At 39.2% G+C, this 20,776-nt stretch overlaps 1 protein-coding gene across 1 annotated transcript; it reads right to left on the bottom strand.

Moving 5' to 3' along the window:
* Positions 1-3,259: 3,259 nt before the first annotated feature.
* Positions 3,260-19,555, bottom strand: TMEM263 (transmembrane protein 263). The gene is made up of 3 exons (XM_036866730.1): positions 19,362-19,555; positions 9,259-9,328; positions 3,260-5,581 (listed from the first exon to the last, which is right to left on the bottom strand). The coding sequence occupies exons 2-3, from the start codon at positions 9,320-9,322 to the stop codon at positions 5,295-5,297; spliced, it is 351 nt and encodes a 116-aa protein (XP_036722625.1). The 5' UTR covers positions 9,323-9,328; positions 19,362-19,555; the 3' UTR covers positions 3,260-5,294.
* Between the last annotated feature and the right edge of the window lie 1,221 nt (positions 19,556-20,776).

The raw sequence follows: 20,776 nt of genomic DNA, 5'->3' as shown, positions 1-20,776 counted from the left end.
AAATGGTGAAGTCTGGAGTAGTGAGAAATCAGGACTGGAGATACAGATAATCAGGGATCATCTGCATATCTATGGTATTTAAAGCTACAGCTCTGGGTGAGACTGCCAGAAAGAGGATAGATTTGGAGTAGTGGCTGACCAAACCTAGAAAGGATTGACCAGAGTAAGTCTGCCAAGAAAAGAGGGCATTTTCAATAATATTGAATACGATGGGGAGGTAAACTAAGATAAGGAGAAGTGACTAGTGGATCTGACTAAAGGGAAATCATTGGTTGGCCCTATCAAGAGTGATTCTGGGGGATTCCCTGGTGGTGCACTGGTTAAGAATCCGCCTGCCAATGCAGGGGACACAGGTTTGAGCCCTGGTCCAGGAAGATCCCACATGCTGTGGAGCAACTAAGCCCATGTGCCACAACTACTGAGCCTGCCATGAGCTCATGAGCCACAACTACTGGAGCCCACGCACCTACAGCCCATGCTCTGCAACAAAAGAAGCCACCGCAATGAGAAGCCCATGTACTGCAACAAAAGAGTAGCCCCCGCTCACCGCAACTAGATAAAGCCCACGCACAGCAACAAAGACCCAATGCAGCCAAAAATAAATAATTTTTTTAAAAAGAGTAATTCTGGTGGAATGAGAAAAGTACGAAGGCAGCTGGAGTGGGTTGAAAGAATAGGAGATGAGGGCTTCCCTGGTGGTGCAGTGGTTAAGAATCCGCCTGCCAATGCAGGAGACATGGGTCAGAGCCCTGGTCCGGGAAGATCCCACATGCTGCGGAGGAACTAAGCCCGTGTGCCACAACTACTGAGCCTGTGCTCTACAGCCTACAAGCCACAACTACTGAGCCAATACGTCGCAACTGAAGCCCGCATGCCTAGAGCCCACGCTCTGCAAGCAGAGAAGCCACAATGAAACCTGCGCACTGCAACGAAGAGTAGCCCCCGCTCGCTGCAACCAGAGAAAGCCCGTACATATCAACAAAGACCCAACACAGCCAAAATAAATAAATAAATAAATTTTAAAAAAGAGAGAGATGAGGAAGTCAGGGACTATATAGTTTTTCAAGAAGTTTTGCTGCAAAAGGAAGCAGAAAAATGGAGATTGAGATTAATTTTTCTTTAAAGAAAGGAAATAGTGGAACATGTTTATATGCCGATGGGTATGACCCAAGGAGAGAGAGATGGATGAGACGGAAAATTAATCTTCAGGGTTAATATCCTTGAGGAAGTGAAGGTGGACTAAGGATAAGAGCAGAGATACCAGTCCTGGTCCACAGAGCATGGGAACAGATGCAGGCAGGTCGATAGAGTGTGCGTTGTGAGAGGCAGGAGTCTTGCTGTCTGGTTGCCTCTTTTTAAAGAGAGATTTAGAATGGGAGGAGGGGAGAGATGGAAAGAGGAGGTATGAAATAGTCATTTTGAGGAGTAGGAAAGTAAACAAACATGAAGGTATATAAGAAAGCTTAGCAGAGTTGAGTGGCCATGTGTGCTTCGTGGCCATTAATTTAAGAAGAGCTTTGTCAGTACAGCAGCAAACGAGGCAGTTATGGTTACAGAAATGCATTTGTAGCTTACTCTAACTTGAAAAGTTGTTTACACTAAAAAAAAATCCACATTCATGGTCAAACATGCAGTATACCGACCTGTCCTTTAGACCAAATCCTAGTCCGTTATCTTTTAGCCCTTGAACCTCTGCCTTTTTCTATTCTTGCATTCTTACTCAGATCTTCCTACAAATAAAATTTTAGATTTTCAAAATCAACAACATAACAGGGGGAGATATCCTTACATAAAACACTAGAGTCAAATTTCATTTCCTCTGAAAAAATGGCTATAACAAAATACATGATTTCCTTTAAACAGTTTATGTATAAATTCATTTCTGTGGCAACATGTAATTAGCTGTCAAAGTAAATATGATCACCCAGAAGACTTCCAGTGAGCTCAAATCAGACAGCCTGGTAAATCAAGCATACAGGCAGCACTGATGCCAACAGCGGAATGAAGGACTAGCTATTGAGTAGTCCCCTTTGCTTCTGGACATAAGATGGAGAGGTTCTGACTTACACGAATTCAAAAGTGTTACGGGAAATTCAACTACAAACACTGGAACTGTGCTTGCTCCATATTTGTAAAAAGGGAATAAAGATACTTTTCCTCATAAGGTCCTCATACTAATTAAATCAGAGAATTTATGGACAGTGCCTGGTAGGTAAGTAGATGCCCAGTAAATATCAATTTTCTTCCTTCCTCCAACTGGTTCCCATCCCTTTGAGTCACTTCTGGCCAGTAAGAGGTCTAAGTTGGTTCCACAGCTGCCTAGGACAGAGGGAAGTGTGCTCCCTACTTTATAATTCCTCCGTCAGTTCCCAAATTTTGGACTGCAAAAGAATCACCTGCGGAGGTTGTTAAAGTGCAGTCTTGGATCCCACCCTGCAGAGATCAGCAAGTTGCAGTCAAACCCAGAAATCTGTATTTTTATTCTTTATTAGAGTTGTTTAAAATATATTTGTATTTCATTGTTGTGTTGGCATCAAAATTCATATTTGGAGATGTTCTGTCATGTTTGTGCATTAGTATCAAAAAATTTTAAAACTGGCTACAGTACTTTCTGAATTGCTATATAACTAAAATTTTAAGACTACCCTGTTTTAAAATTTCATTTCCTTAGATCTTTATGAAACAGTTCATCTTTTGCAGATCATAGTGCTTTATTAAAGATTCATGTCTTCTTTTCCCATTCCTTTAATACAAAAAAATTTATTCAATCATCAGTTATTTTCATCTGACATTTCACTAAGTACAGGATTAATAACATCAACATTATTAGATCAGTCATTCAAGTGGGTCACACAAGTTTATCCTCATTGTGCCGAATACCCACTCAAAAGATAAGCTGAATAAGAGATGCCTCCAGGTGTATACAACAACAACCTTAGCTTCTTGAAGTGAACTAGTACTGTTTAACAGGTCAAATTGCTAGTCTACGAAATAAACTGAAGAAGACTCAAGTGTATAGCTTTACATATCATCAAATGGCAAGTTCATTTCAACAAGAACGTCTACAACTAACTTCATTTGTACAAGTTCTCTGCTATCATTGCAAAGCCTCTCCTGAACAAAGTTATAATTTAAAATTTAAAACAAACTTGATGAGATAAAATGTACCAGGTGGCTTTTCTGTAGCAGAAATTAATTACAACCATTTTTCCTCAAGCAATTTTAAAGACAAGCAAAGTTGAAAATAAATATTCAAGCATACAGTAAACTAAAGTCTATATTTAGAAATTCAGGTACAAAGCACAGCAGAGCCGATGAAGATAAGAAGATAATTTAGAAATATAAACTAGCAATGAAGCAATAATTTCTTTCAAATAGCAGGAAACAAATTCTTCAATACCATTACTTAGATCATTATTTAGTGTTCATCCATTAATTTTGGGTTTTGTTTTTTAAATCCCCTTTGCTAACTATGACATTTGACCAGATATACCAACAGATATACCTTTAATCATACTGGATGAAATAAACAACAATTTAATTTTTGATTAATTTAACTCCCTAATGACTTTCCAGTTTTGTATATGGTAGAAAGGTTCAAGAACCTTTGTGGATTTACTTCAATCCCTGCTGGTATTTATGAAAGCTTTTAAAAGCTAAGTTTTGTTCTTACCCATTTGTTGATCCACATTATTAATGTACAACTCTTAGTGGGTTGCAAACACACACTTAAGCTTTGGGTGTTGGCGTGATCTAAGTTCTCAGGAATGCTATTTTGACTTACTCCAGAGCATCACCTCCTTTCTTCCCCTTGCTCATTAGAAAAAAAAACAAAGTCTACAGAATGGTGGCAAATTTCCAAACTTAAGTGAAGGAAAATTAAGATTTTTCAGGCTGGGATTAAACCCTTAGTTAAGAGAAATGCCACTTTTAAAATTTTTATGAAACTGAACATGAAACGAAAAACAAAAAGATGAATTCCAGCTAAGTCATATTCTTTTAGAATGAATGAGACATGATGAGACGTTAATGAGACACAACACACTTACCATCCGCAACCAAAAAATTCAATTTCCCGCCTGAAGTTGACTTGGAAAATGGTACAAAGTTTACAGCTGCTTTAAAGGAGTGTAAGATGACATTTTAAAAGCCTGTCAAACACAGAAAGCACTTACATATATTTTACATTCAAAGCTAATCTATGGAGCCCATTCCGTTCAATTTAAGAGTCAGCCCCCACACATCTGTGGCTGCTTTCACTGTGTTTTTTGAAAGCGGTACTGCTAGTAATTTAAGCCATCCTGGAGACAAAATAGGTGTGAAGAATTTTTTATATCTTGGATGCTTTAGGTAATTCTTCAGAACTTAAAATGATTTATGTTTTCCTCCTTAATATGAAACTCTTTTATTAACATAGCTTCTGACCAGCAAAGAAATGTTCCTTAGGCACTGTGAGGTTTATTAATGATGGAGCATGAACCCAGGTTGAAGTGTACAATTTGGTTATAACTACTGACAGTTACCAAACACTATCCTATCTGCTGAGAGCAAGAAATGCCTTTACGCCACTAATCCTGAGATTCTTGAGGGAAAACTAATTTCACAAACAACTTTTGAAAGAATCCATGTATAATAATAATCCTAAGAACTGCACATATTCAGGGTATTAGAAAAGATGTTTTCTTTTGTAAGGCATCAATGATTAAATTAATATAATGCATATCTAACAAAAGATGGTTAATATTCATAAAACCGTGAACCTTTTCTTTTAAACTTCTCTAGTTCCTGCTACTTTTACCATCTTGAATAAGAAAAGAATGCCTCTTCGTCTAATCAACTATGGTTATTAAAAAAACTAAGACATCTGAAACTATTAGGCACATCAAAGGTACGTTTATGTAGGTCAAGGTTCCCTTCTTAAGGGGCACATGAGTTACCTGGCACATTATACATATGGAACTGTAAAGATCATCCACTAAATTCAACTTTCACATTTTTAGTTAAACTGAAAGACTTATGTAGTAAATATTCAAATATACCTTATCTTCAGTTACAACTGAATAAGTGTAACATTTTACCAGATAAAAAGCTGGAATTTAAGTATGAGAAACCTTCATACACTGTGCTAGTATTGGTCTCTTCTTTTTAGACAAAAGCCAGTCAGTCATCAATACTTTCAACACAGCAGTTAGAAGATAAACGTCCAAAACAGGTGACTTGGTTGTAGTCCGTAATTTAGCAATTCAATGCCACTGGCATCATAATGCTGTGGAGAGCAAGTGTATCTCCGTATTTTAGTCAGATTTGTCTTTCTTCTTTCCTGTTAAGGGCACTTTGTTTACAACAGCAGAGCCAACAGCTGTAACACCTCCAGCCACAGCAGACACGCCCCCTTTCACCAGCCCTATTCCCATGGAAGGCACAGTTGTAACAGCTGTTTTGGTCACCTCCAGACTCTTTCCACCAATCCAAGCCACACCACCAATGGTGGCACCAACGGCTCCCTTTGTAACACTGAAGATACCCCCAGTCACACGGGACAGCATGCCTGGTTGCTGCTGTGGGTGATCTTTCATTGAACCTAGTAAGAGAAAATATCATAAGACAGTCAAATGTAAGTCTTTGTAAGAACAGTACAAATCACTGAGTAACCTTCCTAACAATCAGCAGATTGTATTGAAAAGGTCAACCACATAAATACATATCTGATCAAGACATCAAGAGCTCTTCCCTCAAGGGTATAGTTGTACATGTTTTTAAAACCTCTTGGTCCAATGCTAAGTCTTAGTATCTATGAGAAGAAATGCTTTAGAGACTAGACAACTTTCATAAAATAGAAGACTATTTTAAATGTCTCCTTGATTTACAGTTTTATTGCTGTTAATAAAAAAATCTTTATTTTATATCCTAAAAGGAGCATGAAAAAATAAAAATATAAATATATTTAGCCCTTATTTCCTTGATAGAATTCAATCAGTCATTACTGAAACAACCTTCATTTAAAGCACTGGTTCTCAAGGTACGGTCTGGAACCCTTGAGTATCCCCAGGACCATTTCGGGGTAAAAACTGCTTTCATAATAATATTAACATGTCATTTGTCTTTCACTTTCATTCTGTCACCAGTCTAAAACAGAATTTTCCAGAAGCTAAATGATGGGCAGTAACACAACAGACTAAACACAGAAGACTAAACTGTGAGAATCTAGCTCTCTTCTATTAATCCAAATATTAAAGAGATTTGCAAAAATTTTAAAACAATGTCGGGAATTCTCCGGTGGTCCAGTGGTTAGGACTCCGCACTTTCACTGCCAAGGGTCTGGATTTGATCCCTGATCGGGGAACTAAGATCCCACAAGCCGCATGGTGTGGCCACAAACAAATCACCCTGCTCACAATTTTTTTTTTGTTTTGGAAAATAGTTTCATATTTTTCAAAAAATATGTTAATTATGTTAATATGTAATGGGCCTACTGAGTTCTTTTCATAATAAAATACTTAATTTCTGTTTTTATTGTTAATACGGCAAATACCAACAAAGACATAAGCTCTTTGGAATCCTCAATTTTTTTTTAAAGTAGAAAGCATCCTGAGACCAAATAATTTGAGAACCGGGCTTCCCTGGTGGCGCAGTGGTTGAGAATCTGCCTGCCAATGCAGGGGACACGGGTTCGAGCCCTGGTCTGGGAAGATCCCACATGCCGCGGAGCAACTGGGCCCGTGAGCCACAATTACTGAGCCTGCGCGTCTGGAGCCTGTGCTCCGCAACAAGAGAGGCCGCGATGGTGAGAGGCCCGCGCACCGCGATGAAGAGTGGTCCCCACTTGCCGCAACTAGAGAAAGCCCTCGCACAGAAACGAAGACCCAACACAGCCATAAATAAATAAATAAATAAAAGAACGTGAATTTCTTAAAAAAAAAAAAAAAAAAAAAAAAATAATTTGAGAACCACTAACTTAAATATGTTTGGGTTTCTATTCTATGTGCTCCTTAATAATGTATTTAAAGAGCTAATATTATATGTAAAAATAGGAAAATTATTCATCACTTAAAATCTTGTTACCTACATATAATCTTTTTTGTAACATGGAGAGACCAGAGCTATGGTTAATACTTCCACTGCCTCAGTAATTTTTATAAAAGAGAGTATGTGATTTAAGTATCTAGTTTGTAAAAACTCTTCATATACTCCCAGAAAAGGTAACATCAATATGAGAAATTCAGATTTATTGTCACGAGTCTTTTCTCTTTGGTTTCTTTGTTTGTTTAATAGAGGCACTCAAACTGGCATGTAACCCCAAACTCCAGCATAAAATGACTAGCAGGAAGATTTCATAAAACTTGCTTCTGCCAGCCTCAAACACACACAGACCTTTTCTCCTTCATAATCTAATGACTCAGGCAGCGACAACACATGAGCAATAGTGTTTTTATTTTTTTTAATTTCATGAAAAAATACTTGGTAACTATACAGTTCAGGCTATAACCACTAAAAAGGTATAATCTCACACAAGAAAGGTAAATTCTTGGGTACATAAGTTCAACTAAGACACCCAAAGCTACTATAACCTAGCAGAATGTGGTTATCAGAGAAGATAACATTGGAAAACCAATAATATTTGAAAGAGAAAAAAAATCTGAAAATTGAGTTTCTTTAAATACACAGACACAAATTTACCTTGAGTAAGATTTTCTTTTCACTGTTTGGAGATTTTACATCCTTTCACAAGGAAGAAAGTCTCATTGATTAGCCAAAATAGCTCACTGATGAAAATATAGCAATGGCTAAATTTATAAAACCAACTGTTTAATTGAAACTGAGTAATAAGCATAGTTAATATAAAATTTTAAAATAGCTGAAATAAAAGACTTAAGACATAGATAAGCATTTGACTATATTAATTATAAAATTATGATGGAAAGGATTACGTAAGTGGTCATGCTTTTGTAATCAAGGTTAGTAACACTAGGAAAAGGGAGGAAAATCTTAATTTGAGGATAAAACAGATAACTACCTCATGCTGAATACCTCATTAGTATTATCCTGCTATGCCAAATTTGGTGTACATGCATTTAATGAAGACAATTTTTCTTAGTGAAATCAGATAAATACTAATGCTGTTGATCTCATAATTACAGTGTACTTTTTTTTAAATTACAGTGTACTCTTAATTACCACCATATAAATTATCCACTTTGCAGACTACTTTTAACAGGTTGCCAATATAAAGGCATCCCTGAGGCTGTTCTCTTCCTTAACAATCATGCTCCTGGACAGCCTTTATCTCTTTCCTGACTTCTTTCTCATAAGTCCTTCCTAACTTTCTCATTGAGCCCTAACTTTTCTTTTCAAAACTCTAGACTTCTAGTCCTAAAAAATAAAGAGAGAAAATAAAGAAAACAGCTAGTCTGTTTCTGTACATAGTGAGGACATGCATGTGTGCATTTAGTGTTTCCAAAGATTTTTGAAGTAAAGGTAAGAATAAAATGATTCCTGGGCTTCCCTGGTGGTTGAGAATCTGCCTGCCAATGCAGGGGACACGGGTTCGAGCCCTGGTCTGGAAAGATCCCACATGCCACGGAGCAACTAGGCCCGTGAGCCACAATTACTGAGCCTGTGCGTCTGGAGCCTGTGCTCCGCAACAAGAGCGGCCGCGATAATGAGAGGCCCTTGCACCGCGATGAAGAGTGGCTCCCACTTGCCTCAACTAGAGAAAGCCTCACACAGAAACGAGGACCCAACACAGCCAAAAATAAATAAATAAATAAATAAACCCAAGAGTTTAAAAAAAAAAAAGATTCCTGATGTCACAATTTTCACACTAAAAAATAAAGCAGACTCTAAAACCATGTATTAAAAAAGGAAGAGTTACCCATTATAATGTAATGAATAATAGGAGTTTAACAACAAATCTCAAGTGCCTCTTGAAGTGAGTTTTTGTATGCATGACATAACCTAGTCCATCCTTCCTCTGCACCTCACCCAACTCTTTACAAATGAAAGGATACTCGTGAAATGGTCTTAAAAGAATAAAAGAGTAGCAGAAAAATATTGATAGACCTTATATAAAAGTTAAATTGTGTCCCCATTTACCAATAATCTATGCTTTCTTATTAAAAGCTAAAAATGTTTAAGTATTTTTGGAACACATTTACTGACAAGGAAAACAGGTTATGTTACTTTAAAGTTAATGAAAACAATCAGAAGTTTAATTCACTAGGATTTTTTTCATTCTTAGTATTATAGATGCATACTTACCTTCTGGTGGTTCATCACTAAGGTATGATGGGATTTCTTGTTGATTTTTATCTGTCTGATTCATGATCTCCTAAAAAAACACACACATTTCATTTTAATTTCAACATCTGAGACTACCTCTTTTTATATGCTTGATCAAGACTTAATCAACTTTATTCAGATAAACAACATTCTACTTATTTTTTTTTATTTTGGCTGAGCCGCACAACCAGGGATTGAACCTGGGCCACAGTAGTGAAAGCGCAGGATCCTAATTACTAGACCACCAGCAAACTCCTGATAAACAACATTTTTAAAACAACCATAACAAGACTACTTCACCTTGTCTGTCTCCTACTTTGTGGTGTTTGAGAAATACTTTCAATTATACTAGTGGACAACATAAATCTTATCTCAAATCAAGCAAAGATTGGCAGGCATGGTACAAGCTTTCCTATGTTGTTACTGCTGCTTCAACTTAAATTGAAAATTACCAACTGAAAGAAAGTTGGAAGGTGGGGGTTAGCAGACAAAAATTTTAAGTGCCTCCTCCTACAGAATTTATTTCACAACAGACTCAAAGAAAAACCTATACTATGAACTAAAAAACATGTTCTATCTGAAAATTTCCTCAAAAACATGACATTCTTCTCCTATAAAGATGACAGCACCAATGTGAATCACTAAGAGAAGGATTTTGATTACTTTTTTATTGTTACTTTTGGAACTCGTATGAACAGAAGTAGCAAAAGAATTCAAAATCTACTATAAAAACATATATATATATACTATAGACTACATCTAAGTAATAATGGAAACTAAGAAATAAAATAAGCTATGTTGGGATGAAGAACACAAACTTTCTTTTCCCAATCTCCTTACTATCTTAAAATATTTGATTTTATATTCCATTGACTAAGTAAAGATTAAAACAAGTCAAGATTGGTCTAAAAGCTTTCTTGCTTGGCCAGAAAACTAGGGTTGTGATCCCACTAGTCAACTAAGTATTTCTTAGTCATAAAACCATGAAGCCTAAATTATTCTATCTGTACATATATAATACAACAGATTTTAAAGGATATTGTAAAATCCTGCCATCTGCAAAACAACATGGATGAACCTTGAGGACATTATGCTAAGTGAAATAAGTCAGACATAGAAAGACAAATACTATATTATGTCACTTATATATATGGAATCTAAAAAGGCCAAACTCATAGAAAGGTGGTTGCACGGGGCGGGGAGTGTGGGGTAGGGGAAATAAGATGTTGGTCAAAGGGTACAAGCTTCCTGTTACAAGAAGAATAAGTTCTGAGGACCTAATGCACAGCATGATGACTATAGTTAAAACTACTGCATTGTATACTTGAAAGTTGCTACGAGTAGATCTTAAAATGTTCTAACCATAACAACAAAAGTAATTATATGAGTTGAAGGATGTGTTAACTAACCTTAATCTGGTAAACATTCTGCAATATATATGTGTATCAAACCATTACATTATACACCTTAAACTTACACAATGTTGTATGTCAATTATATTTCAATAAAGCTCGGGAAAAAAATAATATTGTGAAAACTACCAATGTACTTTAATACGCTGATTAAAAAATTGAGTACCTACTAAGGGTCATGTTTTAGGTGCATGGGATATAGCTGTGATCAATACAGACCAAAAAAATCTCTGCCATCATGAACATTCCATATTGGCTAGTGGGGAAGACAATAAATAAATATTCAAAGAATATACTGTATATCAAATGGTGTTAAATGCTATGGAGAAAAAGGCATGAAGGGGAAGAGGATGTGATATTTTAAATGGGAGAGTCTGTGAAGGCCTCATTGTGGTGACATCCCAAAGGAGGTAAGGATACAAGATATCCTTTCTGCCTTGAGGGCCCTTGGGTCAAGAGCCCTCAAGGCAGAAAAAACAGTAAATGCAAAGGTCCTGAGGTAGGAGCTTACTACAGACAAGAAGGAACAGCCAGAAAAATGTGGCAGGGGCTGCAGCAAAAGGCAGTAGAAGAAGAGGTCAGAGTGAGGTCTGGATGACATAGGCCCATATAGACCATCGTGGCAATTAGCTTTTTAACTCTGAGATGGGGAGCCAGTGAAAGGCACTGACCAGAGGGGTAATGTGTTCTGATTTACACTTTTTAAAGATCATTCTGGCTGTGTGGGGAGAACAAGCAATCAGAAAGCAAGAACAGAGACAGAAAGACCAATTGGGAGACTTAATGTTTTCAAGGTTCACACGTATTGCAACGTTTATCAGAACTAATTTTAAGTGGTCAAAGAAGGGTCAGGGAAGTTCCCCTTTCCTTTATGACTACTACTGCTTTCAGCACCAGCTGATCAGATGAAAAGTCATTCATATTTCCTTCTATATTTCAATAATTCAGGCAAAAAACACTGGTGGCAAATGAGGGTCGCAGAGGTAGCAGTGTGAGAAGTGGGATTTTTCAAAGGTAATTTAACTTCATGTAATTCAACTTGAAACATCTTTCAAACCTAAACCCTACGTAACATGGGACTTCACTGCACCCCACAGCATCCAGCAGCATATGTCCTGTGCTTAAATAAATATCTTTTAGTTGCTCTAGTGAAAACCCTGACTCAGACCACTGATCAAGAGCACCTAATCTTATGCTGGTCTGGTTTGTCAATTTAGCATATCGTCCCATATACACTTAAGATTTTAAAAGTAACAGTAAAGATATGTAATCTCTGACAAAAAAAAAAAACTGAAAGAGTATCAGCTGATGCATTACTGGGAGAAGGAGTTCCTGATTGATTTGCCTTAATTTTAAAACTCCCTTAAGCCAGAAGTTTAATTAATTAATTAAATTTATGTCCATTCACATTTATATTTCTTTAATTTATCATCATGGTAAGATCATGAAAAATTATACAGCATAGTGTTTAAAGTTCCGGGATCAGAGAGCCTGCAATTGAATCCCAACTTGACTATAAACTATATGGCTGAGGACAAATAACTTCATCAGATCCTTGCTGTTCAAGAAATAGAAATGAGGGCTTCCCTGGTGGCGCAGTGGTTGAGAATCTGCCTGCCAATGCAGGGGACACGGGTTCGAGCCCTGGTATGGGAAGATCCCACATGCCGCGGAGCAACTAGGCCCATGAGCCACAACTACTGAGCCTGCGCGTCTGGAGCCTGTGCTCCGCAACAAGAAAGGCCACGATAGTGAGAGGCCCGTGCACCGCGATGAAGAGTGGCCCCCCCTTGCTGCAACTAGAGAAAGCCCTTGCACAGAAACGAAGACCCAACACAGCCAAAAATAAATAAATAAATTAATTAATTAATTAATTAATAAAATTTTAAAAAAAATAAAGGAATTCCTTTAAAAAAAAAAAGAAATTAAAGATATTCTAGCCCTAATTCTAAGATGAGAATACTATTTAACAATTCAAAACAAAACATGCAGAAACTCCTGGCAGAATGGCCAGAAGTGTGTGTGTCCCTTCCTGAAGAATAACTATTTTGGAGTCACTTTCTTCCCCATTGGACTGTTAATTCCAAAAGGAGAGACTCTTTGTCTAGCTTACTCAGCACTGTGATCCCAGTACCTGTATACCAAGAGATCATCTGGCTGATCAACTCATCAACAGATGTCACAGTATTATGTACAGAAATATGGGGATACTATATACACACGTACATCTTACATATTTCAGCTGGAGTTTTAAAACAGGTGTGCTAGTAACTGCATACATTTTAAAACTGCTTTTCTGTATATATCCCACAAATCTCTACCAAAAGTCTTAACCTTTTCCTCCTAATACAGAATCCCTTTTTAAAAAAAAATAATTTTTCCACATATATCTATCTTGTAATTTAAAAAAGAAAAAGACCATCATTTTAAAAGAGTAGAGCTGCTTTATACAATGATAGCATAAAAGACGTATGCAATTCATCTAAATAGTATGAACTGACTTTATTCTGCCAGTAGGCAATGAGGAGCCATCAGCCGAGTAACACCGTCAGATCTGTGTTTTAAGAAGCTAACTAAAGCAAGATCAGATGGAAGGACACAGATTAAATCCAGTAAGTGGCTACTTGAGTAGTCCAGTGAGATGGAATAGCAGTCTGAACTCTGCCAATTTTTCCTGTCTAAATAAGTGTTTGGACCAAAATCCTAGGATTCACCCTTGATTTCCTCTAGTTTTACATTCCCCTTAAATCATCGGTAAATTCTCTTGCCTGAATAAATCCAGAATACATCAGCTCTACTGCTACCACTTTTAACTAAGCCATCATAATCTCTTATTTGGACAACTACAGAATCTTTTAACTGGCCTCCAAGCTTCCGCCTGTGCTCTTCCTTCAGTCTAGCCATGTCATACTCTGATTAAAACCCTCCAACTGCTTCCTATTTTGCCCAGAATAAAATCCAGAGTCCTTCCCTTTGCCTGTGAGGGCCCAACATCTAATACCGCGATAGCATCTCCTATCACTATGCCTCTTGCTCAATCCAGCTTGGTAACATGGGCTTCCTTGCTCATCTTTTCCTGAAAGGCTCTTCCCCAGTATATGTACCTGACTTGATTCCTTACTTCCTTCAGGTCTTTGTGCAAATGTCCCCTTCTCAGAGGTCTTCCCTGACCACCTTATAATAGATTAGCACCCTCCTTTCCCTATCATTTTCACCTAACACACTGCTCTATTTTCTTCATTGCTTTGTCACTTGATATATATGTTTACTTTGTGTCACTCCCAATTAGAATGTAAGCTCTATTGGAACAAAGCTTGGTTTTGTCACTGCTCCATTCCCAGAGCCTTAATTAATGCCTGATGTGTGGCAGATACTCAAATACTTGACTTTTTTGTATGAAGTAGAACATAACTTGGGTATTAATGAGAGATAAAAGGAGAATATAGGGTGTAAAATTTCTAGCATGAGAAACTAAACAGAAATGATGATGAAGACAGGACTGGAGAGGAGAAGATGGACATTTTTTTAAATGTTTATTGTGGCAAGAACACTTAACAAGTAAGTGTACACAGTATTGTTGACTATCGGTTCAGTGAAAGGACTTGTTCTTGAACAGCTATTTGAGACGCCTTCAGGCCATCTACAGGAGACTTTTAGCAGGCAATTGTATTTAAAAGGGCCTGAAAGTCAGCATGAAGTCAGAGTAAGAGTTGAGGTCCTGAGAATGGTCTGAAGTGATAGCTGAAGCTGCAGGGGGTGAGTGATATGATCAAGGAAAAGAGCAGTTAAGAGCGCAGACCGATAAGCTTATATGGACTGTTCATGTTTAAGAGGTGAGCAAAAGAGAAGCCAGCAAAAACAAACAAAATACACCTGAAGATAAATAGTCAAATGAGACAGCCTCATGGAAGGCAAGACATGAATTTATAAGCTTCCTAAAGATACATACAATGCAAACATTAAAATAATTTATGAAGATCAAATACTATGGATAAATGTTAATGTTGTATTTAGAGGATATAAAAGGCATGTATCATATGATACTATTTTTTTTTAAGTGCGCATAAAAAGACTGAAAGTAAATACACCAAAGTGTTAACAAAGATTGCCACTAGGGGGTAGAAATTATACATATGGAGGAAATAGATATATAGTATTTCTACATAGAGAGAAATATATATACTTAACATCTACATTTTAATTTTCTACCATAAACATGTACTGATCTTGTAATTAAAGAATAATACATATTTTTAAGTCTTAGAAACCAGTGACACTCATAAAGGACATTTTTAAAGATGATACAGTTCATCTACCTAGTTATTGTAGGTAGCTATTGTTATCCTCAAATCAAGTTGATCACCTTAAAAACAATGTTCTTGAATCACAAAATGCTGACTTGAAGGAAAGATCACTGAGTTTTATTCACAGTTATGTTCCCCCACCCTCCCCCAACCCGGTCCTGACAGCACACAAAGACCTCCACTCTTACAGCTCTTTTCCCTGATTTACAGTTTGAAAATCTTATTTATACTCCTACCATTTTTTTTTTAAGTACATGTTTTGGTTGTAAGCTGACACATAGTATTTGTGTAATAAATGGGATAAAAATATCATCTGTATCCACATTAACTTTAAGCATCATAAGAAAAGATGCATACCAATATATGGTCCAAATTTTTGGTTTAAAAAAAAAAAAGATAACTTCAAGCTAGATTCATGCTCTTCAAATGTACTTCTTTAAGAATAGGCAGTGCTATGCCAGGGGCTTCAAGAACCACAGGAGAGACATGAATTTTACTACACAGTAATTTAAAATAGTTTTGCTTTTAAATACACACTAATTAAAAAGTTAAATGAAAAGTGCTTGGGAATTTTTTAAGATAACTAGATTTTCAAGAAATTTTGTTCTTGCCTAGAGCCTCTTTAGGGTATACTCTCAGATTCACCAGCTCTCTCTTCCCTGCCCAACCACGCTCCCACCTCCCCTGAGTTTATTCCGCTCTTAAATTACATTCACAGTTACATTTACTAGTGTTACCAAGAGTTATAAACAGGATTATCAATAAAGTAGAAAATCTGGAGTTGTGCAGGCCAGAAGCCTGGCTACCTAGACCAGAAGAAATTGGCTTTGAAAGCCCTAAGAGGCCACAGAGATTGATTTTTGTTTTGTATACATATATTTTAATGTTTAAGTTTCTCGTATATCACTCGTATTAACAGCAAGTATGTAGTATTCAAATTCCTACAGAACTCTTAGGGGAATAAAAATTATGCAAAAGCTCTAAGTATATGGAATATATTTTTCTGAATCCCTAATTTGATCATAAGACACCAAGTTACCTTATAAAGGTATTTTTGCTAAAATCCTTAACTATCTGTAATGCCATCTATACTTTTTACTCACATAAACCATTCCCAACCTCTACATACATATATGTGCCAAACTTTTAGTGATATTACCTCTTTAGGATATTATCACTTTATCACTAGGAGAAATGCTTTTTATATTACCATGCTGTTCATTATCGTCATTACATTTTTTTTTCTCTTAAATTAGGAATTGTGAAGACAAATATGGCCCTTATCTCCTAAAACTGGAAGAGGTAAATAATCTGCTTAGTAAAATTTTAAAGCATACAGGTAAAGACAAATAACAACTGACAGTAAAAGTATCAAAAAGACCATTTAAAAATGTTACTCTTAAACAACATTATTAAATTCTATGCAAACCATCTGCCCTAAACTCAACATATACTTGGGTCCCTGCTATGTGCCAGGCACCCTGCTAGGCACTAAAGGTTTCAGTGTGATTAAACACACAGAGGACTACACTAAGCCAGAGTTTACAATCCAGTGGTTATATACTTTACCAGCATTTATCAATTTAGTTTCATTCAAAAACAAAAAAAAGTCTGCTCTATAGGAACTCATAATGAACAGAAATTTCTATTAAAAAACATAGTTTCTTAAGGAAGGCAATAAAGACAGAAAACAGCCTTGAGATCAAGACAAATAATTTAACTTACTCTATGGACATAAATCAGTTTTACCATTTGGTCCTGACATGTGAACAAACTATTACAGTACCAATGAAAACTGGTCGTAAGTATGTTTTTTTTTTAAAGAAATTATGAAATGTGAAAGAGTTCTTTGCTATAGACTGCAATTCATCAGCAGTTCCTTTAAGCATTTTAGGCCAGGGGGAAATAATTCTTGTCCAGTACAACAGTATCATAGATATAGGCAGCTGGTAAATATATTGAGGAAGGATTTATAACAACACTATTCCCTAGAGGGTAATTTATTCTAATAATAGAAATAAGTAAACAATGGACCCCCCCCTTTTTTAAAAGGAAAACAGGTGAATCAATGTTGTTTGTGGATATCTGTAACATTTTATACATAAAGTTTTCATTAATAATAAAAACAAAATCTGAAAACAGTACTCAAATGTGCCTATGGCAACACCCCTCTGTGTACCAAGGGAAGTTAAAAAGCACTAATACATTGTATATGAAGCCTAACTACAAAATACAATGCACAACAGTTTACCTTCAAAGCCATTTCAAAAATTTCTTATTAAACAGTAACTGCCAATTTCCCTATAAGAAAAAGACTATAAATGAATTAGCTAAATTTTTCTACATATTTTATAAATAGGAACTTTGCCACATCCTCACTCCTATGTTTTAGCTTCTTTGCCAAATAACTATAAGGAGCTTCAAAAAATACATTTATACAGAGCTTTAACTCACATACACCAACAAACTGCGTATATTAAAACACCAGCTTACTGTTTTTAGGCTTCTCTAGTTAACCAACTATCCTGAACAGGCTGCTTTTAAAAATGGCCCCTGCCCATTAAATCAACAGCAAGTGAACTACAAGAAACGCACAGAATGTGGCAGGAAAGAAAAAGTAATCTGCCAGTAAAACTTACACCTAGTGACAAGTAACAACTGACAGTATCAAAATGGCAATTTTTAAGTGTTGCCCTTAAATGAAACATTAAGGAGAATTACAATAACTTATCAAACCAAATAACCAGTACACCAGTCATTTTCACTACATCATACCTCATTAGTTCAACAAGTATTTGTGTCCCTACTATGTGTCAGACACTGTGTTACACACTGAAGTTTCAGCCTGAACGAGAATGTCAAGGCCCTACTCTGAGGGTGTTTATATATAAACCAGTAAGATACCTTCAGGAAGTAGCAAAACAACAACTACTCAATGACTAAAACAAAGAAAGGTAAATATTTTCCTGGAGTTTAAAAAAAAAAAAAAAAAAGAGAACCACACACAAGAACTACTTATACTTTTCTAACGATGTTCTCTACATAAGGGCATATTTTTACTGAGCTTGCTTTCTAGTACATATGTTATAACAAAGACTAAAGAAATGCAAGTGAAAAAAATCGAAATAGGATGCATGAGTTTATTAAAACTTCCTTCCTTCTTTCTTTAAAAAAACAGACATGGACACATACACGCAGACATATACCTGTTGATGTGATATCAATATTCCTGGGGAGCCCTTTAGAGCACCCAAACCAGTGGAAGGTTTAAAGGTTAAACAACAGTATAGAACAAATAATCACAGATAGTAAATAAAGTGTTTTCATCTGGAATTAGTTCACAAGGGCAGAATAAATCAAATAAACTCTCCTCCTTTTCTAGGTGTTTCTAAACCTTTGCCGGTGGCCCCTTCCGGAGCCCCCCCCCCTGCCCCCCACTGATCCCTTTGGGCACTAGCAAGTTTCCTTTTTTTTTTTTTCTTTTAAGCAGAGGGAGTGACGTGGCAGGAGAGGCAGAAAATGACCCTGGAGGAGCCCTGGCTAGGGCTGAGCTCAGCACCTCCTCCCTCCGCTCCACGTTGTACACCCAGCAAACCCCACTCCCACAGGGTTCCAGAATTCCTATGTCTTCTAACGTACAAGAGGCGATCTGTTTAGGAGAGGGGACCTGATCCTAAGTGGGAGCCTGGGGACCAGTCTTGAGGCTGCGTGTGCATAGCAGGCACGGTTTTTATTTAGACTCGGGAGGCAGTGATGGCACTGGTGGGTGCTCCAGCAGTCCCCCAGTCACCCCCCGGCGCCGTCAGCGCCTCTCTCCACTGCTACACTTCCAAGTTCAGGTTAGGTGTGGGGGTAGGGCTACCTGGGAAGAGCACTGGGAATGTCCACTGGTCAAGGATCGTGTACTTGAACCCAAGAGAGTGGTTTATCAACAAGTTAGGAGTTAGCGGGGCGGAGAAGCCCAGCACGCAGCCCCTCGGCCGCATCCCTATCCTCTAGCAGGCTGCTGGCGCCCTCCCACCCCCATTTCCCCGGCCTGATACCCCAAGAGCTAAGAAGACAGGCGGAAGCGTCCAAGGAGGGTCCCCAATCTCAAACCACGGCGGGGGAGTCAGAGACACGTAAAAGGGGGTAACCCGGCCAGCGAACCTCCACCCGCCCCCAACATCGTCCCGCCCCTCCCCCTTCCCCGCTAAGCAGCAGCACCCCCCCCCCAAAAAAAAGGCCCCGCTCCGGGCACCCAGGCCCGGGCAGGGAGACGGTGAGGTGCAGAAGAGCTAATAGAGCTAACGGAAAAAGGCAACAGAGAGGAGGGCAGGAAGAAGCTGGGACGGCGCCCCCTACCCTCCCCGCCCGACTTACTCACCGCCGGGTCGGGGGCCGGCGCCGGGACCGGGCGGAGGAGCGGGCAGCACCTAGGAGGGCTGAGGCGGCCTGAGCGGCGGGCACAGCCCCGGGCAGCTGCGGGCTCCGGAGACGCCTCCTCTGGCTGTGGAGCCAGAAGACAAGGTTGGCGACGGTGGCTTCTGGCTGCGGACGTGGCGCCGGACGCGACCCGCCCCCTCCACCGCCTCCTCCGCTCCCGCCTCCTCCCGCGGCTCGCGCTTCTACGCGCACGCGCACCCCGAGCCCCTCCCGCTCCTATCCGGCACACGCCCACCCGTTTCTCGAACTGCCCAGCCCTCCCAGCCACCCACAGCCTGTCGCCTCCCGATGTGCGCACGCGCGAGGCTCCCTCCCGCCCCGCCGGCCAACTCCCGCCCCTTCGCCTGCCTGGTGACACCGCGAGAATCCAGGGCCGGCCTGTGCGTTCCTCCTCCTGGGCCTCCCGCCCCTTTCCCCCGCCGTCCAATCAGATCGGGCGAGGGGCGCGGATCCTCGAGAACCCGTAGGCGGCGGCCCTGCGGCCCGGGCAGTAACGCCTGCGGCTCTCTGAAGTCCACGTTCCGCTGCGAGTAACGGTCGCTCCGAATTCCGAACCTTCGTCCTAGGGAAGATGAGACGGTCGCCAGTTTCTCCGGCTCTTCGCCCGGGGCCTCGACATTCCCTTACCTGCTTCCCCTCCGGGGAGTGACGAGCTGGGCCTGCTCTCCGCCCTTCCCTTTGGGGCTCTTTACGAGCCTCTGTTTACTGTCCAGGTGACAGGGGTGACAAGAGAGACAGTGCTCACTTATTATTGTTGTTGTTGAGAGACATTACTCATTTATTATTGTTGTTGTTACCATTATTATTTGAAATCTCCTCTGCCCTAGAATTGAGCTTCTTGAGAGTAAGAACTCCGGTTCGTCGTCGTCATCCACCGCTTACCGCAGTGCCGAGGGTTCGCCAGGCGCTAGCAGTTTGCTGAAGAGAGTGGGTGTTTATAGTGAAAAGAGAAGTGAGTTGGAAATTAGAAAACCTGGCTTCGCGCGCCTCCCTCGCCATCTGCCGCCTGGCGCGGCGCCTCTTGAGGTCTCCCCGCCTAGGCCGAGGCTGTGCTCGCCGTTCGGGAAGGTGTTGAGAAGAGTGTAGCGGGAAGAGGATAGTGTCTGGACCTAAACCCCTTGTGAGGCGAGGCATCTCGCTCTGCGCTTCAGAGCGGGGGTTGTGACGTCCACCTCGCGGGTGGTTGCCAGGAGTAAGCAAGTTGCGAAAAGGCTACTGAACTAGATGAAAGGTATCTGTTAACTTTTGTCTGCCTCTCTTTCCACACCTGTAAAACTAAGATGACAGGAAGTCCATCATAGGTTTTTCGAGAGAATCAAAGGAGATGGTGGGTGTGAAAGGGATCTGTAAACTGAA

The sequence above is a fragment of the Balaenoptera musculus genome, chromosome 10 (genome assembly GCF_009873245.2).
Source record: "Balaenoptera musculus isolate JJ_BM4_2016_0621 chromosome 10, mBalMus1.pri.v3, whole genome shotgun sequence".
Taxonomy (NCBI): domain Eukaryota; kingdom Metazoa; phylum Chordata; class Mammalia; order Artiodactyla; family Balaenopteridae; genus Balaenoptera; species Balaenoptera musculus.
The sequence above is the reverse complement of the archived record's forward strand: the minus strand, read 5'-3'. Positions and strand labels throughout refer to the sequence as shown.